General features: G+C 49.3%; 1 protein-coding gene across 3 annotated transcripts in view; it reads left to right on the top strand.

The window, feature by feature from the left end:
• Positions 1-5510: 5510 nt before the first annotated feature.
• Positions 5511-27515, top strand: part of KCNQ1 (potassium voltage-gated channel subfamily Q member 1) — a gene marked incomplete at both ends in the record, with an annotated part of 303863 nt that continues 281858 nt past the window's right edge. For all 3 annotated transcript variants that reach the window (XM_080913601.1, XM_080913600.1, XM_080913599.1), the window contains one exon: positions 5511-5896. In XM_080913601.1, the coding sequence (XP_080769727.1) occupies positions 5511-5896 (386 nt within the window). The remainder of the gene's footprint in view (positions 5897-27515) is intronic.

Below are 27515 nucleotides of genomic sequence, written 5' to 3'. Positions count from 1 at the left end.
TGACTGTTAACATTGTCTAGGATCATGGGCACCTCCAGTCTGCTCACTATTTTTGCTCAACTCTACCTAATGGTTCCATGGCAGTGCATACAAGATTTTGGGGATGAATGAATAAACCAGTGGGAAATCAATCAGGAGAAAGATGACATCTGGGAAGCCCTTGGAAGTCAGACTGCCCCCAACAACCTCTTGGCTGGTAGACTCTGGTCCTCATAGAAGACATCAGTCCTAGTTTTCGCCTCATGATAGATAGCCTCAAAGGCACCTCCCATTGTTGCCCTCTGACTTCACCAGATAAACAATGAATAACTGGGTGCAAATCGATTGGTAAAGAGTCCTTAGAAAGTCAGCATGTAGAAGGGTAGGCACCAGACTTCCAGAACATTCAAAGGCTTAGAGACAGGTATGGAGGGGGTGCTCTTCCAGGATGTAGCCTGATGGGATTTGTGCATACACTCAATGACTGTAGAAGTAGGAGGTGCTTCCTTGATAAAATAGGGGCCTGCAGAGAACAGGTGGTACCCCAGAGTCCCATACTCAGAGTTACAGACTTCCATAGCCTAAGAAATCTACTCAGTCTCTGCCACAAGAGGCTTTTCTCTTCTTGGATGTTGGGCCCTTAAGGATCCTCACCCACTTCCACAGTAGCCATGGGCTTGGTCTCACACTCATACCCATCCATATGCAGGATTTTTTGTGTTTCCTGCTTCAGGGCTGCCAGATTTTATTTCCTTGGCTTCAGCTTTAGCCCCACCCTGAGCCCAGCCCATCTTAGCTCTGTGCTCAACAGTACACCTGGAGTTCCTCCTCTTGGGTTCCCACCCTGCTCTGCCCTCCCCCCATATTCTCTGTCCAGCTTTTTGAAGAGGGCAAGGACCTTATAGCAGCCCTTGCCCAACCTCCTCTGTGCCTCAGTGTCCTCCAGAACAGATTCCTTGTCCAGGATATGGAAGGCATCCCCAAGAGTTTTAAAGAAACCAAACAACACAACGAAAAACCAACCAATCAACCAAACAAACAAATCCTTTATTGGTTGTGTGTAAATGCACGGGCCATGGCATGTGTGTGGAGGTCAGAGGACAGTTTAGCAGTATCTATTCTCTCTTTCCATGTGAATCCCAGAGAATACAACTCAGACTGTCAGACTTTTGTGGCAAGCGACTTCACCAGTTGAGCCATCTTGAAGGTCTCAAGAAAGCATTCTTCTTCTCCATCTTCCCCCAGGACAGACTTTGGCAGCTATGAGTACAATTTAAAAAAAAAAAAAAAAAAAAAAAAACAAAAACATGGAAACATGTGAAAATAAATGGCTCAGTATAATCAGTGCATTCACTATAGTTCCAGCAATTCCTAATTTAGAGGCAATCTGGTTTAATCTGCACCTGACTCTCATCCTCTTCCTGTTGATCATTTCAAAGCCTTTCTCCTGCGTCAGACTTCTATCCACACATTCTTCTGTGTGTACCTCTGGTAGGCATGGCCTCCTCACACCCTGAAATTGGTACAGAGAAGGCAAGGCAGGCCACATCGTACCCTACCCCCTCTCTCATTTTCAGAACAAAGAGCCAAGCAATCGTCCAAGGGCAATGAGGACTTTCCAAGTCTCATTATGAAAAATCTGGGTCTTAGGATATTAGGCATGCCTTAACCCATATATTTGTTTGTTTTAGGAAATAGGGGCTCACTCTGTAGACACTGAACTCATAGAAATCCTTTTGCCTCAGCTTTTTGGATTCAAGAATTACAGATTTGAGTCTTTCTGTCTGTGCTGCTTGAATTCTGCTCTTGTTCAGACTCTTCCAAGTGTGTGTGTGTGAAGGGAGTTTATGCAAGCATAGGTAGACATCTGTGTGTGGTTGAGTATGTGCACAAGAGCATGTGTCTGTGTATGCATGTGTGTGAAAACCAGAGACAAATTTTTGGTGTTGTTCCTCAGGGGCAGTCCATCTTGATTTTTGAGACAAGGTCTCTCTACATAGTCAACTGTCATGAAACTAGCTGTGTAGACAAGGCTGGTCTTGCACTCACAGAGATCTGACTGCCTCTGTCTCCCAAGTGCTGGGATTAAAGACATGGGCTACCATGCCTGGTGTATGTCCTGCGTTTTTATGTGGGTTTTTGGATTGAACTCAGGTCCTCATGCCTGTTCAGCAAGCAATTCTGAGCAGTCAAGCCGTCCTCAGCCAGATCCCTCCAATGTGTTTAGTGGCTATAGCTGTAATCTTGAGAGAAAATAACAGAGGAGATTATGGTAATATTTCAAACTCACATTTAGAGATTTGTTTTTACTTCTTTGATTTTACATCTGTATCTTTTATATCTTGGTTCCTAAGAGACTCAAAAGGATTGCTTATTTGATATGTAAACATATATGTTTGATTTGTTCAGACAGCCGGTGCTGCAAATCTCCAGGTTCTGCAACCCACAGCAGATGGAAGATATTTGAAAAACAAATTACTTCTGGATTGGACTAGCGCAGCTCTTATTCTTTCCCCAACAATATAATGTAGAAATACTCCGCCTAGCATTCCCATTGTGCTCGGTATTGTGAGGAATCTAGAAATGGTTTGAGCCACACTGGAGGACACATGTAGTTTCTAAGCACAGACCACTTTATGTGAAACTTGAACACTGAGAATTTTAAGCTGGGGGCATCTGGAGTGGGAACCTGCCAATATTATTTCTTATGGTTCAATTATTTTTGTCCTTTGGATATTAGTTATAATAATGACTGTCATGCACCTTTATTGTATGACTCTGTTAAGAGTATAAATCAACCAACTGAAACATACTGTGTTTGTCTTTGTGTGTGTGTGTGTGTGATGCATTTACATGTGTGTAGATGCATGCACTTGTGAGCATGTGCAGAGGACAGCAGAAGGAACCTGGTATCCTGCTGTATCAGTCAGTCTTTGTCTTGGCAGGGTCTCTTGTTCAGCCTAGAGTTTGAATTTTTCAGTTAGGCTAGAGCCAGAAGTCCCAGGGTCTTTGTTCCCTGACCCATGCATGCACAAGCACGCACAGGATCACACCTGGCATGTATATGGGATTGTGAACACTAGTCTTCATGCTTGAGAGGCACGTTCTCTTAACCACTGAGCCATCACCTGGGCTGCTTGTCTTTTGGTAATATAAGCCATGCTGCAGTACACAGGTTTATGTGCTTACTCATATCCCCACCACCACCACTTTCCATCTCTCCCCTTCCTTACATAGCCCAGACTGGCATTGAACTTAGTCTGTCCCGGAGGATGGATGACCTTGAACTCCTGATACTCTTGCCTGCACCTACCTCCCAAGTGCTCAGATTACAGGAGTGCTCCACCATGCCCACCTTTATTTTCTGTTTTTCTCATTTGTCTTTGGGTCGGTTATTAGTGGTGGGATTTCCAGGCCAAAAGGAGAATAAACTCTTGCTAAGGCTGCCAAGATGCCCTTCCCACCGGTGATTAGGAAAGCACCTGCCACCCTGGCCTCTCCCAAGGATTATGCCAGCAAACATCTGGAGTTTTGCCAATCAGATAGTGGGCCACTGGTATCAGAGTGTACTTTTAATTTGCATTTTCTTGTTATGAGTGAGGCTGAGCATTTTCCCCCCAAGGCATCAAGGCCACATGCCTCTGTCCCCGTGTTCTGGTCCTGTTCGCAGCCCACTCTTCCTCAGCACTTCTGCCACAGTCTTCTCTGGCTTTAGATGTTCCTTATGTACAAATGATATTAATCCTTTGCCCATGGCGATGAAAACTGTAGAGACAATTCCAGTGTGTCCCCTAACTCTTACTTCCTCTGCGGTGTCTTTCTGCTTTATCTGCTGCTTCCAGATTTCACTGCACAGTTGGAAATGTTTTCCCTAGTGACAGTTTCTTGTGGCAGGTGCTCTTCCCCCACTTGCTCATCAGACCCAGGTCCTTACATACACTAGGCACACACTCTACCTCTGGCCACACCAATGACCCCTCACCCCTTGTTCTTTCTGCACAGCTTAACTTTTATACCAAAGCCTTTGATCCACCTCTCTCCTTTCCCTCTATTGCTTCGATAAATACCAGAACCGAGAACAACCTGGGTGAGGAAAGGGTTTATGTCAGCTTACGGTTACAGCCCATCTTCAAAGGGAGGCCAGAGAAGGACCTCAACCAGGAACCCGGAGGCAGGCCTGCTCAATATTCCACATTGCACCAACTACTATCAAAGAACTCATTCACAACCAAGGAAGTTCAGCAGGAACCCCAGAGAAACGCTGCTCGCTTGCTTCTTCTCAGGCACATGCTCAGCTCGCTGCTTTCTTATATAGCTTAGGACCACCTGCCCAGGAAACAGTGGGCTGTGTCTTCCTGCGTCAATTAAGACAATCAAGACAATCTTCCTCAGACACACCCACAGGCTAACCTAATCTAGGCCGTCCTTCAACTGATTCCTTTCTCAGATGACCCTAGGTTGTGTCAAGTTGACAACTGAAGCTGACAAGGACAGTATCTAAAAGTTATTCTTGTGCATGGTGTGAGAGGTGGGTGTGGCGGATCACAGGAGCATGGGATTTGGGGATTGTCCTGGGAGGCAGGTGCCCTTCCACCCCACACAAAGGCCAGCCTTGCAAAAGCCAGCTGCATAAACCTTCTTATTCATTCTCATACCACCACAGGATAAGACGCTCCTTCTGTGCGACTCTGGGGAAGTAAAGAGAGTAAACAAAAACAAAACAAAAACAAAAACAACAACAACAAAAAAACCAAACAAAAAAAAACCCCAAAACCCTCAGGCAGCCCTGCGGGGTGGTGTCTACCAGTAAAACCCACAATCTAGCACTTGCCCTTTTAGCCTACTCTGAGTGCCTCTCATGGTCGTCCCCATTTCCTCCATCGCACAACCTTAGTGGGCAGCGATTAACTACTGGAGGGGATTTTTGCATTCTCTGCCGGCCAGCAGAAGCTTCTGGTCACCCGAGGGTGCTCAGTGTCCTCTGAACCAACACTTCCTCATCCTGTGCCGGAAAGTGTCTATACGTAGCCCGGGATGCCCTTCTTTCTGCCCCCCCCCACCCCCCCGCCCTCCCACTCGCCGGTTCCTCTCTAGTGCGAATTCGAATGGCGAGAAAATGGGTGCTTGTGGTCTACCCAATTCGTGGTGGTGGTATCTGCTGGTCCCAGGTTGGAGGACCCTAGAGCCAAGCAGGCTGGCGGTCCACTGGGTGCGGGAAAAGCACCTGCGCCCAGCAGGTGCTCACCGACCGGAACGCGGATCAGCCTGGCAAGCCTTGGCTTAGCAGGTAACCCGCTGGCTGGGCCAAGCCGCAGGTAGGCGCGCGGTGGCGCCCGGGGGCGGGGCGTCCTGGGGGCGGGACCTGCCATCCCGGGGGACCAGCCCCGCCCCCGCCCCCAGGCGGAGCGGACAGCGGCCCCCCGTGGCTGGGCTGGCAGCAGTGGTCACCCGCACTGCGCCCTGCGCTCTGCGCCCTGCGCTGTCTTTACCTCAGTTCTGGGGAGCGGTGGTGTCCGGGGTCCTATCTAGCCATGGACTCGGCCTCGTCCCCGCCCAATGCTGAGAGGAAGCGCGCGGGTTGGGGCCGCCTATTAGGCGCCCGGCGGGGCAGCGCGGGACTGGCCAAGAAATGTCCCTTTTCACTGGAGCTGGCCGAAGGTGGCCCGGCAGGAGGCACGGTCTATGCGCCCATCGCGCCAACCGGAGCTCCAGGGCTTGCGCCCCCCATGTCGCCCCCTGTGTCGCCCGCCCCGGCCCCTGCAGACCTCGGCCCACGTCCGCGGGTGAGCCTTGACCCACGCGTCTCCATCTACAGTGCGCGCCGTCCGCTGCTGGCGCGCACCCACATCCAGGGCCGAGTCTACAACTTCCTCGAGCGCCCCACGGGTTGGAAGTGTTTCGTGTACCACTTCACCGTGTGAGTAACCTCCCTGCACGCACGCAGGACTCCTAGGGCTGGTGCCACTGTGACCCTCAGGGAGGCATAGAAGGGCTAATCACAGAAAGCAGAAACCAGACTGGGAGTCAGTCCCTTCAGACTCTGCTGTGGCTTAGTGAGGCATGTGGAGGGGGACACTTGGAATATGGAGTGCAGCAACCTAGGAGCTCCCTTAAGCCGTTTGAGAGAGACTTAGGAGCCCCCAGGAGTAACTGGTGTACAAGCCCATCCAGGCCATGGCGAGTGTCTCTCTCTATCTTGGGCACTCAGAACAGCAGGGACGTTTGCAGGATAGATTGGCAGGTGCACTGGTGTTGCCCAAGATGTCCACAGGGAGTGCCCACAGCTTCAATAGCCGAAGCCGATGAAAGTGGGCTGGATGCCCTGAGCCCAGCCGACATTGTCTAGAGTCCATGAACAGCACCTGCTTTAGGGAACAGGGGAAGGAGCAGAGCTGCACCTGGCCCTCATTGCTACCAGGTGGCTCTTATTCTCACAGGCTGCCGGAGAGGGGCAGGGCACTCCATTTTTCAAGGGCAGGGTCATGGAAAGTCATCTCCAGGAATGGTCTGGCTGCCCTCCCTGCTGCCTCCCCCTGGCCACCCCGACACAGCACTTCCTGGCTTCCTAGTTTCTTGGTGCCCTGCCAGGCCCGGATTCTACTCTACCGACCCCACAGCTAATTGTTTTGGGTGTTCCACTAGATGACCTCCTTGTGACCAGTCTTGCCACCTGGGCAGGGGAGGGCCTCCACGGGGTGTCCAGGGTTCTGTTTATGGCTCTGAGGCACACCAAGACCCAGGTTCACGAAAGTGAGTTCTGATGGCCTTTTGCTTTGCAAATGGAGACAGTGATCCCCCAGGGTATCCAGGGCAAGTCTCTGGACGCCCTGTCCCCACTGGCGCACTTGGTAAGTCCTTACGGCAGCCCACTCCCTCCCTGGCCTTACCTGCCAAAGTGCCAGGACCCCTGAGGTTTCACTGCTGGTCTTTCAAAGATGGAAGCACTTAGTGTGTCTGCAGCAGCAGTGGGCTTTTCTCAGGGCATGGGGAATAGTGTGAAAAGACCCCAACGCCTTAACCACTTTAGGGATGTGTAGCAAACACGGTTTGCTGTTTTCCAGCACTTGCCTGCTGGATCCTAAGATCCCTGAGATAAAAGGGGTGGGGTGCTGGAGAAGCCCCCATTGTGTTACCTTTATGTCCAGGAGCCTCATTCATCAAGGTGAGCAGCCTTCAGACACTTGCATGGAATCCTCCTGGGGATGCAGGTCATTAGAATGAGCGTCTTAAGTTCCTGACTGTGGTAGCCTGGCCCTGGTGGAGGAAGAGGGCTTGTCCGCCCCAGAGGAAGTCTGTGCTTACACTGTGCTTTCTTCCTGAATTGGATTGTTCAGCCCTCGGGAAGTTTGCTCAGCAGAGCTTGCCTTTGCCCAGCCGAGCCAGGAGCCAGGAGCCACTGGGCCCTGATAGCTTCTAGATTGGTGGTCTAAGGTCTTCTTTGTCAAGGAGAGGGAGAGAGAGGCTTGCTCCTGAGTGGTGGTTGGTGAATCTTGCCCAACCATATCCCTGGCTGCCCATGGAGTTTAGTTACAAAGAGGGAGGGGTAAGTAAGCTGGGAGGACCCTGCTGGGCACAGCATGTGGTTTGCTCAGACTCTAGGGGCAGGGGCCTCATTTCTATCACCTCCAGGAGGTGGGCAGGACCCTCTGGGTCAGGCAGTTTTCTGAGAAGAGACATGGCCAGCAGTTGGGAGCCTAACATCTTTATAAAATGCATGGTCATGCTGGTTGTCCCTGATGTTGCTCTAAGCAGCAGATGTGGTCCGGCAAACTGTCAGCTCAGCACTTGGTGAGATGGGCTCTCAAACACACAGGGACGGTTCTGTGGCCCAAAGAACAAGCCTGCTCTTGAAAAGCAGGGCATGAATTCGTGGGGGTGGAGGGGGCGTAGGGGTGAGAGCCAGTGTCTTGCAGTCTCTGGGGTATGCTTTACCACATGTGTATGGGGAAACAGACCCGGACATCCTGGCCCCTCCTTGGGGGACCCCTGCCTTGGCCCAAGTAAAGCAGCTTTTCCTGTGTCTGTGCTGACCTTCTCTGGCTGAAAGGGTCAGAACATGGTCCCCAGGTACTGCCCTCTGCTGCTTGGGTTCCCACCCCCATCACCCTAATCCTATCTTGTGGCTCTATGTGTCCCCATAGAGAGCAGCCTCCTTCCTAGCCTTACTGCTGGGCCTTGGCCAGGGTCAGGAACAGATGTTCCAAAGTATCTACTCTGATTGCCAAGATGCTTGGAGACTCTGGTTGTGACCAACAGAGGGTTAAGAGACACTACCCACCTCTCTCACTGTTGAACCTAAACTTAAATATCCTGTCTCCATCCTCTAACAGTCCCGGGGAACTCTCTGGTGGCTTTTGCTAGTACCTCAGAGAGTTGATCATGAGTGGAGCTTGCATCTGTTCCTGGTAGTCAAATGGGCTGACCTTTTCAGTTACAGGGGCTGCACTGTATTGGCTATGACTCTCATGGAGTGGCCACTGGACAATTATTTAGCACACCTAGGAAGACAGCTGTCAGGAGGATGGGGACAGAGCAGTGAGGTAGTTGCAGGGCTGTGTAGATAACCAAGTCTTTCCTCTTGGTTACTGTAAACACCTCTACCTATTCTTTAGCCCTGAATACATTTTGAGGCTTCTCCACATGCAATCTCCTCTGGAATCTGGTCCCTTGGAGTCATCTGCTAACTCTCTTGGCATCTTGACTTTCCAGATATACATAACCCTTTAACCTGTCCTCAAATCCAGCTTGGCATTTCTGTGTACACCATTGCCTCTATGCGGAGCACTTCATCTTGGTTTGCCCTTAGGTGGGTGGCCATAAACATCCTTTGTGGCAGGGCTCTCAGCTAGGTAGGAGGAGACAATCCCATGCAATTGACCTGAAGAAGTACCTCCCTACTATGGGTCATGAGGGGATGGGACCTGTGCTAGGCCAAGGTAGTACTAGAAGCTGCTGAGATAAGGAAGAAGCCTTTAGGGACCTATGGTGTAACAGTGACAGGGCATTGTCAAGCCAGCTGCTGTGCCCTCTGTTTCTCAGGGAATTTAGTGCTTAGAGCCCTCTGGTGGCAAAGTACTGTCCAGAGCTCACGCTTCCTGGGTGTGGTGTCCCCTTTGCAAACAGTGCTTACTTACAAAGCATAGTGCAGGGTGGCATCCACAGCAGGTCTGCCTAGCAGTAAGGAGAGCTGCAGCTGCCTCTATCAAGTGGCTCCTGAGTAATAAGATGTACAGTTCTGGTCATGGGCAATGTAAGGGCCCCTGCTCCTTCCACTCTCTCTCTTTAGCATCCTTATCTAGGAAATGGACCCTGATTAGCCCCATGGTCCCTCCCAGATCTGACATTCCAGGCCAGCTGTTGGCTCCTATGTACTTTGCTGTGATTCATTTCCCTCTTCATGAGGCTGACAGGCTAGGGCAGACTCCGAGACATATATTCCAGGCCCAGACGTAGTCTAAGGTGGTATGGGAATGTGTGGTTAGTCCCAATGAAAGGTTGTAGAGAAGCTTCTAGAAACTCTTCTGTGGGTTTTCCAGCACCTGCCTCTGGCAGGGAGAATGAAGGGCCGAGTGCTGGCCACAGGGGTCACTTAGATGCTCAACCTAAAGAATAGTTGCAGAGGAGAGATACAGGCCCTTTGGACCCTGTGGGTAAGCATATAGAGTAACAGGAGGGAAGGAAGTAGGCTGTGGCCCTGCAGGGCCTTAGGGTCAAAGACTAAGTGGAGCTACTTAGTAGATCACCCCTGCTAAGCTCTGCTCACCCTACCTGAGGCACTCTAGGATGCATCCTCCTTGCTCTTCCCTGTGGGAATCCTTTCTATAACCTCTCTGAGCATGCAGAGCTCCAGATTTCTGCTGGTCACAGAGAGGAGCCAGTGGTTGCTCTATCAACAGGGTGACCGCGGCCATCACAGGATCTGACTTTTCATGAGGCTTCAGAGCACTTAAAAGGGCTGCCTCTGTGAATATGTTACCTTCTATTGTGTGGCCCAGCCTTGTTCCCTGCCCCTGCCCAGAGACCTCTTGAAAGGTGGAGGGGACTGCAACAGTAGCTCTGTCAAGCCTGTCAAATATGGCTACTGGCTGTGTGCAGCTGGGAACCCTGGAACTTGGAGACAGTAGATTACCTGCCTAAGGTCACACAGTTGGCTATGCCCAAGGAGCCAGGAGCTCCTTCCCCATATACCACATGCTGATCAGAACCAAGTAAGGAATGGGTCCCTGTTTTTCTGGGATGGAAGGAGCCTGTCCTGTGGGAATGAGTTAGAGTCTGACCTGACAAATGCTAGCCGTAATACACTCTGTCAAATGTTCAGAAACTGCTTCCTCCAGGAGACTTCTCAGGCACAGATATTCTCAGTGTCTCTGCCTGTGTCCCTCTGCCTTGCCTTTTGCACATGAAAAATCCACTGGTAAAGCTGTGGGGTGTGTGTGTGTGTGTGTGTGTGTGTGTGTGTGTGTGTGTGTTAGTTAGCATGTGTCTTGATGCTCCTGAGTGTTAAGAGGCCATACAGGCAGGGCCACCTAAAGCTGTCTGGCTTCTTTCAAGGGCTTTCTTCACCTTTTACTTTACCCCACCCTCACAGCCTGGGCTGTGGCAACTGCTGCCTGGAAAACTCTAAGCCCCACAGACAGGCCAGACTGATGACATCTGCCTGTAGTATTTTTATCCAGTGACATTCCTGAGCTTGGGAAAGTGGTGGGTAGATGCAGAGGCTGCCAGAGGGCTTTTCAGTGGCCTGGGGGATAGTCCTGAGGTCCCTACCCATTACTGTTCCAAGAAAGCCAGGACTTCTGTCTGGGCCACTACCCTGGCTGAGCACAGGCAGATCTGAGGTAGACACACATGGTGCTTGCTCACTTTGTGGCTACCTCCTGGGAAATCCCCAGGTCTGGTTATAGGGTCTGAGCATAACATACCTGGATGTGGTTCCAGAAAGAATTGGGCAAAGGCAGTGTGTCCTGAAAAGGAGACCCATTTGTTAAATGAAACAAAACAACCCCCCCAAAAAAACATCCACTCCATATGTCTGTAGTAGGAGTGTGTGTGTGTGTGTGTGTGTGTGTGTGTGTGTGTGTGTGTGTGTGTGTGTATGCACTTGTGTACCTGAGTATGTACACGCCAACATGCCAGTTACCTCAGAGGCAATAAGAGGGTTTCAGATCTCTGGGAGTTAGAGTTACAGGCAGTTATGAGTTACATACTGTGGGGGGTTAAGAACTGAATCCTAGTCCTCAAGAACAACAGGTAGGTTAAACTACTGAGCCATCTCTTCAGCACCATATTATGTCTGTTTTTATGTTAGGTTCATGATGTTTTGCTTGCTCAAGCTATGAAGCATTGTTTGTTTTTAAAACAGGGTCTAATGTAATGTAAGCTGACCTCAGACTCAGACTATGCAGCCAAGGATGACCTTAGACTCTTGCTTTTCCCTTCACTACCTCCCAAGTGCTGGGATTACAGATGTGCACTAAACACCCTGCAATAGATAGTATCCCATCTGTTTTAAACCTCAGCCTTTCTGCCCCTTTCTGCCTCAGATTGAACCCAGAACCTTGTGGGTGCTATTCTGCCAGCTGAGCCACATCCCCAGCCTGAGGATGTTTCTAAGTTGTGTGTTGTGCTATCTCTAGCACTGTTCTTTTGGATGCAATTTCCTGGGCCATTTGGGTTCTTCTGTGGCCCTATACCAATCTCTGGACTTATTTTTAGTCCTGTGGAAAAAATGCCACTGACAATCTGCTAGTAGCTGCATTGAATCTGTACATTGTTTTGTGCAGTGAGGGACACTGGAACACTTTCCTTTGGAGCCCAGACATGCTATGACCATCTTCTCCATCCTCTTTAACGTCTCATTGTTGTAATGTTCACTGTAGAGATATCTGCCTTTTTAGTTACCCTCACCCATTCTTTTGTGTCTAATAGGAGCAGACTCTATCTTGATTTTAGTCTTAGCAAGTTAGTGGTCAGATATGGAGCTTGCGTTTTGTTCTGTATATCTTTGTTATATTCAATGACCAGTTCTAATGTGGTGTGTGTGTGTGTGTGTGTGAGAGAGAGAGAGAGAGAGAGAGAGAGAGAGAGAGAGAGAGAGAGAGAGAGAGAGAGAGTATGTGGTCTCCCACATAGTCTATCCTGTAGGCCACTCCCTGTGTTGGTGAGGTGTTCTGTGGCTACGAGTAGGGATCCTTTTAGTCTATAGTGTATTTCAACTCCAGCGTTTCTCCACTGACTTTTTCCTGGACTGGTTGTCCATTGATACTGTTTGTCCTTAATTGTTATTCTGTTAGATGTTTCTCCTTTGAGATCTTATGCCCTTTGCTTTATAACAGTTTCTCCTTTGAGAGCTAATGCTCTTTGTTTTATAACTGTTGGGTGCAGAAATTCACCTGTTGACTCCATCCCTTGGCCAGGCTTCCCTGTCTCTAACTATTTAGTCTTTGACTGACAGCTGACTTTCCACCTACTGCTTGCTTTTGTTTTCATTTGCCTGAGGTATGTTTCCCATCCCTGAACTTTCAGTCTCCAAGTTAGTTATTTTTATCATTGCAATGAAACAATTCCTGACAGAAGCAATTTAAGAAAGAAGAAAGGATTTATTTTGGTTTACAGCTTGAGCTAGGAAGAAACTAGAGATAACATTTGTTTCTTCAGGGCACCACATGAAGCCTTTCTTATAGGACTAATCTGCTAATGAATTCTTTTAGTTTTCTTTGCTTTTAGAGAGTTTTTATTTTTTTCTTTACTAGAGGATAGTTTTGCTAGGTATAGTATTCCTGATGGCGGTATCATCCCATTCTTTCCTGGCCTTAAAGGTTTCTTGCAGTTAGTCTAGTGAAGATTCCAATTTATGTGACCTGGCACTTCTCTCTCACTATGTTTAGAATTTTTTGGTAGTTTGATGATAATGTTCCTTGCAGAGTATTTTTTTAAATGTTTTTAACTTTATGTGTATGGATATGTTTTGCCAGCATGTATACCAGCAGAAGCCAGAAGAGATTGCTAGATCCATAGAACTGATGTTACAAACGGCTGTGCACTCTTATGAGGGTGCTGGAAATCAAACCCAGACTTTCTGAAAGAGCAGGCAGTGCTTTTAACCACTGATCAATCTTTCCAGCTTTGTAGTGCTCTTGGTTGCATCTATTAGGGGTCCTTAGAGCTTTATTGGCTTAAATGTCTGTATTTTATCCAAAACTTTTGATGTTTTTCAGTAATCATTCTGTCAACAATTTTATTTATGCCTCTTCCTTTCTCTCCTCATCCCAACACACCCACAATGTGTCTGTTTACTCACTTTCTGGCTCCTCTAGGACTTGAAGGTTTTCTTTGCTTTTCGTTGCCTATGTTTTAGTCTGATTCTCCTTTTTGTTAGACTTCTATTCAGGCTCAGAAGTTTTCCTACCTGATCTGTTCTGCATCAAGGCTCTTAATAGTATTTTTTTTATTTCATATATCTTGTTCTTTCAGCCTAGACCCCAACCCCAATCTGACCCTCTGCTAAATTGTTCATTCATATCACAAAACAAAAATTTCCTTATTCTCTTACATTGTCTTGCTATAATCTGTTTTATCTTTATTAAGTTTCCTTTTACAAAATCACTAGTTTGAAATCTTTGCCAGGCACTCTATCTTCTTTCTTTCTTTGGGATGTATTGCTAGAGAATAACTAGTCCCTTGGGCTCCTTCACTTCTGCCCAGAGGCCTTTACAATGCAGTGTTCTCCAGCAAGGAGATACTCTACTCTCAACTTTAGGTGTGCTGTGTTCCCATGGGCACCCTCCCTCTGCCTGGCCTCTATATGTAGCCCCAAGGAAGCACTTCTCATGGCTACTTCTTCCCCAATACTGAGTGCCTGCCTTGTACCTGGCCACCTCATTGTAAGGATCAGGCCTTTAGGTTTCTCCTCTATGCTTCCTGCAGGTGGACACCTTTCTCTGTGCCCTCTCTAAACTAAGTTCTTGGGCAAACTGAAAGGCTGCTCAGAGTAACTCTCCAGAGTACCCTCTCATGGAAGTTGCAATTAGGAAGCCACAGTCAGAATTCCTCAGCTGCCTAAAGCCCCAAGCCACCTCCAACTTTCTTCAGGTCTTGCCCTTATGAAGAACTCCTTCAGCAGCCCGGGGACCTCCACCTTACCTTGGACCAGAGTACATATTTTTCCATATTGATTGCAGCATCCCGAGAGAGAGAGAGAGGCCCGTATTCCTATGTTTTCCTCACAGAGGTTACCCCATCCACCTGGCAGAGAAGAGAACCTGGGGGAACCAGAGAAAGTCCATTTGTGCCTAGGCATTTCCAAGGAGTCATGTGCTTAGAGCACTTGACCTTGGCAGAGGTTTGCTTCATAACATCTCTGCCTGTTCCTTTATGAAGCACATCCATGCCTTTGGCTATTATGTCTTGACATATGGTAAAACATGAAGATGTGGTGGTTAAAGGAGCATGCTACTGGCATGTGGCCAGGCAGACAGTCAAGGCAACAGAGCCTTAAAAACCCATATTAGGAAAAATGCAGCATCTCAAACCAGATAGACTTCGTGAGAAACATCCCCATCCTTAGAGGGATAAAGCATACAATAGCCAGATGGGGCTTATTGGTCACACAGATTGCTGAGATTACTTCCCAGTGGGCCAGAGAATCAACTGTGTGGGAGATGCCACAAGCAGAGAACAGTGTGAAACTGTGGCAAGAGGGCAGTCCCAGGTTTTAAGGTGAGTCTTTAGTGTTGGAACACATCTGTAATCCTAGTGTGTGGGAGGCTGGGGCAGGAGACTTTCTACAAGTCTGAGGCCAGCCCTGGCTGCATATCAAGACATTGTCTCAAATGAAGCAAAACAAATATTTCCTATAAGGCCCAGGAGAGGAGAAATGTTAGAATACCCTTGTCTACAAGCTTGACTGGGGATGGTGTAAATAAAACATTGTAAGAAAGGAAAAAAGACCTGCTAAACTCAATTAAAAGCTTCAGATTTGTTGTTGTTGTTGATGTGTGTATGGGTTTTTGTTTGTTTGCTTGTTTGTGTTTTGAGACAAGGACTTCCTTTGTTGTTTTCTGGCTGGCCTGAAACTAGGTAGGTAAGACCAGGCTGGCCTTGAACTCACAAAGATTCAGCTGCCTCTGTTCCCTGAGTACTTGGATTAAAGATATACAATCATACTGAGAAAATGATTTTTAAAAATCTAGAAAAATAAATCTAGGAAGAAGAAGAAGAAGAAGAAGAAGAAGAAGAAGAAGGAGGAGGAGGAGGAGGAGGAGGAGGAGGAGGAGGAGGAGGAGGAGGAGGAGGAGGAGGAGGAGAAGAAGAAGAAGAAGAAGAGCCCCTATAGATTGAAACAAAGCAAGTGTACCAAGAGGCAAATATGGACTCTTCCATCTACACAGCCACCTCTTTAGGACAGATGCATGGCTCCCAGAGTCTGTGCCATGGTGTGGCATTATTTCCCTGGTTGCTCTGAGGCTGCTGTTTGTGCATTGTGGGTGGGGACTAGTGCATAGTTATCATGACAACAGCTAGAAGACACTGATCCTGAATCAACCCACATATGAGTGACAGTTATCAGTGTCTATTTATTTTCCATGGTTAGGCTTTTCTGTTTTCTGAAATGGCAGGAAACAAGGCTTGCTCAGAAGCTGTGAGCCCACATAGCCCCAAATTCCCTTAACTCCAGAAACCCAGAACTCCTAAGGAATGACTGAGCCTACAGCCACAGCAGGTACCTAGAGCAGGAGGTAGGGAAATGGCCAGTGTATGCCAGGGCCCATCACAGGACTGGAGAAGGCTTGAATGTGTGTCTTGTTGGCAATAAGCTGGAGTAGATGAGAATGCATTGCAGGAGTTCAGCTCCCTAGTTCCCCTAGTGACTAAGGGACAAGACCTTCCATCTCCTTTGGAGATGAACAGGTAGTAGCCCAGAACTCATCCAGCATGCACCTGTCCTACTTCCCTTTGAGACAGTAACCATGGGAACCAAAGCACTGAGAGGTCCTGGTTTCTTTTTGGGGGCGGGGAGTTCTTGCCAACTCCTGCTTATGCCTAAAGTTTGTCAGGGCTGATCTGCACCATCATGGGTCCTGGTGAGGTCACAGATTTGGCCTTGAGGGTCTCAGCTACCAACTTGTCCAAAATCTAGATAGGTGAGGCAGCAGCTGTTAGGGTAGAAGGGCTCCACCAGGACCCACATTGCCATCACTACTGGAGGAGTGAATGAGCTGGTACAGCCTCCTGATCAAGCTTATGGGAAATACTGGGACAAGAAAAGCATGCTTTGGTGCTAATGATTGGACTGAGATGTGTAAGTCTTGATGGAGGGGACCTGTAGGGCAGAGGACCTTGGCTATTTCTTTGATGAAGAAATCACCAAGAAATATGCAGGGGAGGAGGGAAAGGTAGAAGGACTGGGAGAGTGTGTAGCATGTGCCCTTTCTTGGGTCCTGATTAAACAAATTGCAAAACCCACTGTTTGAGATTACCTTGCTCGAGGGTATGCTCCATTCTGCAGTGGGTGTCACCTGTTGGGTCTGTGTCTCCTGGTTTCTGTCTGCTGTGTGAGCTGGCTCTGCCCAGTGAAAGGGAGGTGGCTGTGATCCTTCTGTGGCTAGCTCCCTTGCTCCCTGAAGACAGGATGTCAGGAAAATGCTGGTGAGGAGCAGATAGACTGAAGCTTATGCCCAGTGCCCTGGTGTTCCTTCATGCCAGCCCTGCCATGTTGGCAGAGAGATGGCAAGGCCAGGCTTCCCCAGGCGGGCTTGAAGGAACCTAGCCAGAATAGCCTATAGTATCTGTGGTTACAGAGTTGTTAAGTGACAATGAGCGGAGTGCTGCCTAGGACTGCCCGGAATTGGCCCTGTTCATGTGACCAGTTGGGACTCAGGAGGACTAAAGTTGGGGAGCTAGCCAGTGCTCAGGAGAAGCAGGATGCCCACCGGCCCCAGAGAGCCTGAGAGTTGTGGGGAGGCAGCAGGGATCTAGGTAGGAATACTAGGGCAAGTGTCAGGCTAGGAAAACCAGAGGGGTGTCGGTGAGCCTTGAAAGACTTAAAAGCTTAGACGTGCCCTGGCCCTGACTGAGGCCCCCAGGAATGTCGGGGGTGGGGGGTGGGGAGTGGGGATTTCAAGTATACCTCAGAGAAGCCACCTGACCTTGGCTGAGGCCACTTACATATCTAGTCTGGTCTGTGTCTATCTTGCACTTCTTGAAAAGGGAAAATGCCCAGTGTTTTTCCATCCTTCCAGACTGCAGGTCAGTGGTCCTAACTGTAGACAGCAAAGGCTGGCAGCTGCCTTCAGTGCCGACCTGAAGTTCAGAGATCCAGTGGGCAAGGACTCCCCTCCCCCTTCAGCTCCTCCTCCTCTCTTGTCTTACTTTTACTTCCTCTTCTCTCTCCTCCTCCCACCTCCTATCCCCTCCTCCCCTTCCCATCTCTCTCCTTCCTCCTTTCCATCCCCCTCTTTCTCTCCCCTTCCTTCCTCTCTCACTTCCCTCCTCCTCCCTTGCCCTTCCTCCACCCCCTTTACCTTCCTTGCTTCCTCCTCCTCCCTCTTCTCCTCCCTCCTGCCTGAGGTTTTTACTTGGTAACTAGCCAGGCCCTTCCCTGTTTCCAAGTAATGAGGCATGCATAGGTCTTTGAGGTGGTTTTTGTTCTGTAGGGTCACTCCTACAGAGTCCTTAGCTCCCTCTCTGGGGACAGACTATAATATAATGGTGCTTGGCCTAGGGACAGTGAGCTTACTGTTTAATCCACAGGTCAGGTACAGGACAGCAGGGGGTAGATGACTACCTGTTGTCACTCCCGTGCCTCTCTTTGAGCTAGGCTGCCCCGCTTTCAGACATTTCCCTCTATGCAGGTGAGAGGCTCAGGAAAGCCTGTGCTCTTGTTCTGTACCCTGGCTAGGTGATTCAGGGCTGACAAAATCAAAGTATGGCACGCCCTCCTTCCATGGCTCAGCTTGGTAGCTGTAGTCTACACTACAGCTGGGTCCTAGAGTTGCATTAACCAGATGGGTGTGGTTATTCTTTGTGGGAACCTGAAGGCCAGGGGTGTGTACAAAACCACACAGGAAATTTGGTGTCTTTGAGTCAGACCAGAATGAACACCTGGCTACCAATGACCAGCAGGAATGGCTTCTCAGCTCAGGAGCCCTGCCTGGCACTCTGACAAAAAGCTCTCTGATCCCAGGAAGGCTGTGATTCACTGAGCACCTAAACTAGCCTCTCTCTAGGTACAGTTGTGGGTTCACCCTCTTAGGTTTTGTATGTAGCACACAGTGGAGGTTTCCAGAGAAACCATAGGATCCAGATCCTCCCCATCCAAGTAGAAAGCACAAAGTAGCAGAGAGTGACCCTCAAGTGGCCTAGTCCCCATGGGAAGACAGGCTGGGCAGAAGGTAGACCCAGGCAGCAAAAGCAACATGGTTTGTCTGTGTTTTTCTGAGCAGACAGATACAATGCCCATCTTTCTGGGGGACTCTGTGGAAGGGGACCAACCATCAGTGGTACAATCGTGGAACCTGGTCTCTCAGGTGACACTGGAAAACAGGAAGTCTTCATGCATACAGAGCTGGCCTCACCTCTATTGGATTGCAGAATGCCTTCTCCTGAGAAAGTAGTAATGGCAGGGGGCAGTTGAGATGGGTGTGGCACCATCCCAGACCCTGCATACTGAGGGGGTGTGGCCTGGGAGGTCACCTTGCTTTTTGGGCTGTTTCCTCATATGTGGACAGGGCCTCTACCTCAGGGATGCTAACAGGTCATGTGATCATGTATTTGGGCATCACAAAGATTCACCTCTTGTTATGTGTGACCATTTAAAGGCCCTGGAGGCTTTTATCTCACTGTCTAACACCTCTTTGTCTCTGGCATTAGAGGGAGTTACTTCTAAGTGGACATATGACATCAGGTGGGAGAGGCCCAGATGGGAGTCCATATTTCCCTATGTGCTCATATGTGTCGAGTGGGTAGAGTTATAGTCCACAAATAATGAATGACTATTTTTATATGGTTCCTACTTCCAAGTGAAGCTTCTAGGGCTTGGAAAGTTGGAGTGTTAGACTCTCATAGGGTATAGAAAAGCTTGTTTGCCCTCATGACAGTTCGGAGCCCATGAATCAGGCTGCAGAGGATAAACAGATATGAGAAGAAGGGTAGGAACAAATGAATTTGTGCATAATGGAAAGAAGTAGGTGGGTAGATGGATGGATGGATGGATGGATGGATGGATGGATGGATGGATGGACGGACGGACGGATGGATGGACGGACAGGTGGGTGGATGGATGGATGAATGGATGGATGGGTGGATGGGTGGGTGGATGGATGGATGAATGGATGGATGGATGGATGGACAGGTGGGTGGATGGATGGATGAATGGATGGATGGGTGGATGGGTGGGTGGATGGATGGATGGATGGATGGATGGATGGATGGATGGATGGATGGATGGATGGATGAATGTGTGGGTGGATGGGTGGATGGATAAGTGGATAGATGGGTGAATGGATGGATGGGTGGGTGGGTGAAGTAGTGTATGTCCAGCTGGATAGTTGGCTAGTTAAGTTAGTAGATGGATGTATATGTATGGTAATGTGTAGGTAGTAGTCTAATGGATGGCTGAGTTCATAGGTGGTTGGCTGGATTGGTGAGTGGATGGATAGAATGGTTGGTAGGTGGGTGAATAGAAAGATGAATTAATAGGAAGGTGGGTAGATAGATGAGAGATAAGACAATGGGTAGGTGGATGGATGGATGAGTTGATGTGTGGGCATGTGGGTGGGTGGATGGATGGATGAACAGTATGGACTCTGGGTATCGTAGTAGGAAGATGGATGGAGAGGTGTGTAGATAGAGTGATAAGTGGGAAGATGGGTGGGTCAGTGGATGGGTGGATGGATAGCTGGGGTGGTAGTGTATGGAGTCAGTATAATAGCAGGTAGATGGATGGAGCAGTGGGTGGGTAGGATGATGAATTTGGGTTGGTGAGTGGATGGATGCATGGGTGGATGTCTAGGTTGGTGGGTGTTGTGGACTTGTAGTAGTAATTAGGTTTGTGGAGAGGTGGATGGATAGGATGGTGGGCAGAGGAATGAGGGATAGGAGAAAGAAGAAATGAAATGATACAGCTTATGGTACCCACTGTACATACTGGCCAAACCACCTAATGTCATGAGTAGTTGTGGCCTTGCCTGTGTCCTCAGCTGAGTTGCTGCTCTGTCAGCCATCTTGAGCCATTGCTTCCTGTTCACCCTATGCTAATGTAACCCAAGTCTGAGACCCAACAGATAGCAGAATCTTCTTAACCTGGAAAGAAACCCAGCCTTACTGTGTCTTCCAGAGACTCGGGGGAGACTCAAAGCCATCTCCCATCCTGAAGAGATTTCTAAATATGCCTCTGTGGTGGACCATGGACTGCCTAGCTGGGAGCCTCTTTGTTTGAGCTTGACCTCTGGGCCTACAAATAGGCTCTGTCCAGATTAGCGGGTGTCAGTTGACTGACTATAGTGTTCCTGTGAGGTGGAAAGGCTGGACTCTGGTGTGGGCATACATTTCAAGGGCAGGGGTGTCATGTCAGGGTTACTGTCTTTTCTGTACCATTCCCCTGACATTTACACTTGCTTGGAAATGCCTGGGGAGAGCTCCGGGCTTCTAGAAAGGCTATTCCTGGTGACCAGAAGCAGGGAGCAGCATCCTAGGCTCTCACTGGGATCCACAGGCAGCTGTTGTACCCCAAAAGCTCCTCAGAAGACCCTTTTCTTAAGAGAGAAATATGAGTTTCCAGGGTACCAGCAGACAGGTGGTCTCACAAGAGAATCCCGGCTGTGGGTGGACTAGCAGGTGAGAACCTGGCAGGCCAAGGACCGGGGCAGAGCAATAGTAACAGCAAACTCTGAAATGAGGGGAGGAACTGGCCCGTGGGTCACAGGAACACGAAGGAGCCCCTCCACTGGTGGGGTATGAGTGCTGTGAAGAGAGGGCAGAAACTGTGTCCTTGCAGTGTGGCCAGACCCAACACCTAGAATCTGTCCTAGTGAGCTGAGCAGCCCTGAAGGGTTTTAGCTGGTGAGGATTGCAGCCTACGTTGAATCTGTAGCACTGCCGGTAAGTGTGACAACTGGTCACAGGAGGGCTGGGGGCAGTGGAACCAATGCAAGGGCCACTGGGAACCTTCAGGAAATGTCTCAGCTGCCACAGAGAAAGCACAGGAGTGGTGGTGAGGTTCCAGGGGCCCAGGTTTGCATTTGACAGAAAAGTGGGGCTGGCACTTTGTCTAGGGCTCATCCTATGGTCTCAGGTGACATGATGACCCCTCTTTGTTCCTGGGACACCTGATTCCCCACCTTACTTGGCCAGGAGGTAAGACACAAGACAGGTAATACAAAAGGCCTTTGAGAAGTCCCTGCCAACCTGTACAGTAATGATGGTTTTCCGCTAAGTGTAAACTTGCCCTCTCTGTCCCAGACCAAGGTCCCTGGGTTAGCATTTTTGAGGTGTGGCAGCTCCCCAGCCAAGTGAGAATGTTCTGGCTGTCCTTGGCACAAAGACTGGGGTGGGGAGTTAGGGGGGAGAATGGGGGTTCTGCGGCTTCCCAGCTTTGGTTCCCAGGGTGGCCCCACCTCTGCTGCGCTTATCAAGGCTTCCCTGGCTGCCTGCCTGTGGCCTCAAAGTCATACCGCCCTGGGTGGGTGTCCTTGGGCAAGCCAGCCTCTTCCAGGGTGGGGGACAAATGGCTGTCATGTGTGGGGTATGCTCAAGTGCCAGGCACCTTTTGAACAGGACAGTTCTGGCTCACAGAAGTTCAGGGGTACCAGGCTCACACAGGCACCTAAGTATGCTCTCAGTATGTCTGGAGGTCAGCAGGATCCAGCCACTGCAGGGGGCCTTGGAGGTATCAAATACATCCTGGGTAGGGTGCTTCCCCAGTCCTGTTAGCAGGGCAGCAACGTTTCAGTGTGTGAGTAGCACCTGGGGCTCCTAACAAGGTGAACTGGCTGCAGCATTAACCCAAAGCCCCAATGGCAGGGTCTGTGCAGGGTACTGTGAATATTGTGGATAGGCAAGGGACTCAGGGTAAGGCCTGGACATGTGCGAGAAATGTTGGGACAATTAGGGCTAGGTTTGACACTCATGGGAAAGTGTCCCTCACTTGGGTAAATGACAGGATGCTCACCCCAAGGTCAGGTCACAAAATTCTGAATTTTGTAACATGTATTTTTGTATTTTGGATAATAAAAGCTCACCATTTAAAACAAAACAAAACAAAAATACCAAAAACAAATTTAAGAAACCTGCCATATGGGGTTCTGCCCTGCCCCCATGGTGGTGGGGAGTGTTTCCTGACATTTTAGATGAAAAACTCTGGCTGAATGAACTTTGATACTTGAGGGAGTGTTGGGGGTAGCCTGTTGAGGGGTCCCATAGGCTCTTGGCCCCAAGGTCCTATCTTTAGGAAAGTCTCTGGTTAGCATGACATGGGGAGGCAGAGCTGTGGCCCCGATGGAACCCAGCTTTTCTTTGGGGCTAGTGACCTTTGGGGATCTGGAAGCCCTGAAGGCAGTAGAACAGCCTAGGCAGGGTGGGGTAGGGAATCCACCCAAGTAGCTTACAAGCGGGGTTGGGGTTAGATGACAGGTACCATTCGAAGGCTTAAGCCCAGAGATACAGAGTTTAGTACCCCCACCTCTTACCTTCTATTTGTCATGAGAGTCAGAAAGAGCAGTGGACACCTCCCCTCCCCCCCAAACCCGGGGCAGTGATATGATTGCTTCATGCAGAGGCTTGGAAGAAAGGAAAGTATTCTGTACCCAGACTTGTGCTGTTGTGCTCTCCTGAGTGGTCAGCCAGGGTCCCTCATCTGAGTGGAAGGCCTGAGGCCTCTGTGCAGCCAGCTGCTGCTCTCTGCCCAGCAAATAGCAGGCCAACGGAGGATCTGAGCCACAAGGGGATTTGCTCCCCACCAAGGCCCCTTGCCTCTATGTCTTGTCTTAGTGAGGGACGCAGGGCAGTGGCAGAAGCTATGGCTTTAGGACCTACTAGGTAGCCCTCTGTCTGGTGCACCTTGGGTAGCTTTTTTGCAGCCCTACCCTGACCCCACTCACTGCTCAGGAGAGTGCATTGCACAAGCACCTGTTGTGGGTGGATGGCTGCCCTGGATGTCTTGTCCAGCTGTGACTAAAGCAGGTTCCTTTCACAGGGAAGGCAGCAAAGCTCCTTCATCCCCTGTGGGTGACCTCAACAGAGCCAGGCTCAAGTCAGAGGTATTTCCCTATACCAGGGAACGGGCCTGGGCTGTGTGAGGATGAGGAGGTGGATACAGGACCCATCTCCACTAGCCTTCCTTCCAGGACAGTTCCCAGAGCCTCAGAAGAATGCAAGAAAGCCTAGAGCCTCTCACTGGTCTGCTTTGCATCTTGATGCTGTCTGGTCACACCCCTGAGTATAGGGCTGGCAGCATTCCTGAGAGTCTGTAGGGAGCTAGGCTCTTACCAGAAGGCTCCAGATCCTGACCTGCTGGCTGTAACCTGATCCTTCCCCTCCCCGGAGCTCTGTAGCTATTGGGTTGGGTCACCTCCTTGGGAATTCAGACCCTCTTGGGTAAGTGTGGAGGCTGGGTGTAAGAAAGCCTGACAGGATCTGCCCACTTATATATAACTGGCCAGAGGAGGGGGTGGCGATCAGCAGTTTATTGACTCTTTCTGGAGCCTCTTAAGGCATGTCAATTTATAGCATCACAGCTATGGTTTGCTGGAGGCCACACAGACACGCTCATGCCCAGATGTCCCATTTTATAGCTTCGAAGACTGAGATCCAGAGTAGAAACCTTCAAAGAAGAGGTGACTTTTTGTCTAGGGTTCTGCTTTGGTGGGTATGTGTCAATGTGGAGGTGTGTGACTCCCCTGCCTAGGCCAGAGAAGTCTCCTCTCTTCAGAAGTCTAGGGGCTCAGAAGCAGAATGTGGTGGTTGGGTGAGAGTGAGGGGCTGGCCAGGGTTACTGTGGACACAGCTGTAGGCTTTCTGCTGTCATCTCTAGCTGGTCCTGGAATGTGAACAGGTGGCAACTGGCACTTCAACTTGGCCTGGGAATATCTAGGCTGGGTCACCTTTCCCCAGGAGAAACTACCCTTACCGATCTAGAGCCCTTCGGTGAGCCCGGTGCCACCAACATGCTGGGGTCTGAGAATGCTGGCCAGTGTCATTTCAGGCCAGGTAGCAGAGGGGCTGGGCTCTGTGCCTGGTGATTACTTAGCCTCTGTGGAACTCAGCTATTAATGGGAACTGGCTTCATGATGGTCTAGTTAATACAGGCAGCTTCTTCACTGCCAAATGGTGACACTGTCTATTGTGATGGTAGTCCTGTATAGAGTTAGGCACCCATCCCTGGCAGAAACCAATAACAGCCCTCCCCACTGTGACCATAAAAAGTGGGAGATGAGACCCTGGCACTACTGGGTGAAGTTGCTTCTGGGGCCCCTGTCCATGGGCATTCATGGGAGGATTTAAAAGTGAATGCAGAGGCCAAGGTCCATAGACATTAAAAGCACTTGTTGCACAGCCTGTTGATTGAGTGTGATCTCTGGAACTCGTGTAAAGGAGAAAGAGAGGACCAACTCCACAAGGTTGTTCTCTGACCTCTACACACATGCTATGACATGCCTCCCTCCACATCTGTCCCACTACACATACATAATAGTAATATAATTTCAAAGGTGAGCACAGATAAAAGAGGCCTTGGGAACATAGTCCAGTGGGCACTGGGAAACATAGGCAACCCCTTGGACAGCAGAGGTGGGGTCAGCCCTCTCCACTAAGGGTCTGATTACTAGACAGGATCCACTCAACTTCACACATACTAGTCAGCCTGCTTCCTCCTCCATATTGCTCACTTCTCTCCCCCACTTCATGTATGTCTGTCTGTGTGTGTCTGCATGTCTCTATGTAGCTTTATGTAGTTCTGAATAACTCTGTGTTGCTTCCTGTGGTTTTCTGTGGCTCCGTGTGGCTATAGGTAGTTTTGTATTACTGGTTCTGTCCCTCCCCTGCCTTTGAGTGCAGCTCCCTTCCCCATAGAACCTGTTAGTCTGTTATTTGAAACCTGTAATGGTATCACTGATATGTCAGCAGACCCAATGGGATCCATTGGATCTCTCTACCTTCGTGCCACTATGATTGTCCCTATCTGAGCCTTGAGGGTAGGGGTAACAGTGACCATGACTTTGTTCTTCAAGTCTCCTTTGTCAGTGTTTGAAGCTACACATGCATTTGTGTGTGTGTGTGTGTGTGTGTGCGCGCGCGCGCATCCGCATCTACATGTCTTACTTTCTGGTTCAGGTCTGTAGGGTGCAGAGGCCCCAGACAACCCTGTGCATATGGGGTCACTACCTGTACCTGAGCAAAGACCATGGCTCAGCTGCATTGTAAACTGAGCTGGTTTCTGACCTCTATCCTCACTAGAACCTGATGAAACATTTAGAGGATGGAGTGCTGTGTTGAGACTTTCTGGCTCAACAAGCAATATGAGAGTTGGGTGGGGAACTCCTGGATGGGATGCTGCTGTGTGACTCAGGGTCCCTGTCTACGTGACCCTAACTAGGCTGTCTTTTGCCAGAGCCCTTCATCATTTAGAGTGTACAGGGACCACACACTGCCTTCTACCTCTGTTTGCCTGATTAGTGAGTGACACTTTTGGACTCAGCCTGGTGGCATTCTGTTTGTGGGAGCATTGTGTGCACTGAGCAAGGATGGCTCTATGGCTCCTAGCTCTGTCTCGGCTTCAGGGTCACCCTCCTGATGCCCAGGGCCCTCAATACCTTCCCATGGAGATGGCACAAGCAGACAGTGACTATGATGCTAGACCATGGATTGGAGTGTTTCCATTATTATTCTAATCCTGGCCTTTCAAGACGGGCACCTTCCAGGCAGAGAGGCAGACATTCTCACAGACCCTGAGCTCCCCTCTCCAGTGAGATCCAAGGCTTCTCAAGGAGCTGGCTCATGGTGCCACAGAGCCTTCAGAAGGCTCTACCTAGGGCTGAGGTGCCCTGGTATGCACAAGTACTAGACACTACATGTGGGTAGGGGTTGGGTGTCAAGCCCAGTCTTATCACAATAATGCTGGATCTGGGAGACCAAGGTGCAACGGTATAGGGACAAACTCAGGAGGCAGGGAAATCAGGGGCTACACAGAAGCTCAGTCATTACACAAGGCAGGTGTAACAACTTGAGTGGTGATCCAGGGAGGGCAGACAGCTGCCTCTTGGCCTTTGCAATATTTCTGTTTTTCTATGTTATCTGTCTAGGTATTTTTCCCACCCAAACAATAGAGCCTTGAGTCGGAATATCCTGACTCACATATTAGCTGGTGGAGGGATCCTGAAGAGTTCTCAAGACAGTGGACATTGAAGGTGTAGGTGGACATGTTTGATGAGTGTCTTGCCTTTGTGGGGCAGCTTCTGAGACCACGGAGGTACATATGGCTTACCCAGATGATTCCAGGTCTTGGAAGTATGATGAGTACTGATTCACATGCTTCATGCAGAGTTGCTCATGGGAACATCACCACAGCCTCCCTTTCACAGATGGGGAAACTGAGGCATGCATGCTCAGCTAGTATTAGCAAAAGCTGGGGTAGAAACTTAGTTGTTTAGCATTGAAGATTGTGAGTATGCACATGTATGTGTGGGTTTGCATGATTGTACATTTATGTACACTTGAAAATATTTTTAAAAAATTGTGCTAAATTATATTGAACACCAAATTTTCTGTCTTAATCAAATTAAAGTATATAATGGAGTGGCTATAGTTCCTCATCTCAGCACCTGGGTGGGGACCTCGCACCTTATCCACAGTCTCTCCTATCCTCTAGCCTAGCTAATAGGGCTCTGTCTGTGGTCTGCATTGGACACGGAGTCACACAATGTATGGCCTTTTGTGCCTGGCTTCTACTACTTAGCATAGTTTTCAAGGTTTGTCCTATTGTGATGTGTCAGGATTCATTCATTCTCTCTCTCTCCCTCCCTCCCTCCCTCTCTCTCTTTTTCTCTTTCTCCCTCTCTCTCTCCCTCCCTCTTCCCTCCCCCACCATGTGTGTGTTATATGTTTTCATGTGTGGGTATATATGGAGACCTAGCTGTCTTCTTCAACCCTATCCATCATAGATTTTAAGAGAGGATCCCTCACTGATCCTAGAGTTTACCCATTAGGCTAGGCTGTCTGACCGAGAAGTTTCAGTGGTCCACCCATCTCTACCTCCCCAGTGCTGAGATTATGATACAAGCCATGCCTGGCTTTTTACAGGAGTGCTACAGATTTCAACTTAGGTCTTTGGGCTTGTGTGGGCTTTGCCCACTGAGCACATCATTCCTATTTAAAAAATAGATTTTAATTCATTTTTAAATTATTGTATATGAGATGCATGCCTGTGTGTGTGTGTGTGTGTGTGTGTGTGTGTGTGTGTGTGTGTGTGTGTGTGTAGTCAGAAGATTGCTGGATCACTGGGCAATCAGTTCTCTCCTTCCATCTTTATATGAGATCAAGGAATC

The sequence above is a fragment of the Micromys minutus genome (genome assembly GCF_963924665.1).
Source record: "Micromys minutus genome assembly, chromosome: 2".
Lineage (NCBI taxonomy): Eukaryota > Metazoa > Chordata > Mammalia > Rodentia > Muridae > Micromys > Micromys minutus.
Note: the sequence above shows the minus strand (reverse complement) of the source record. Positions and strands in the feature narration are given on the sequence as shown.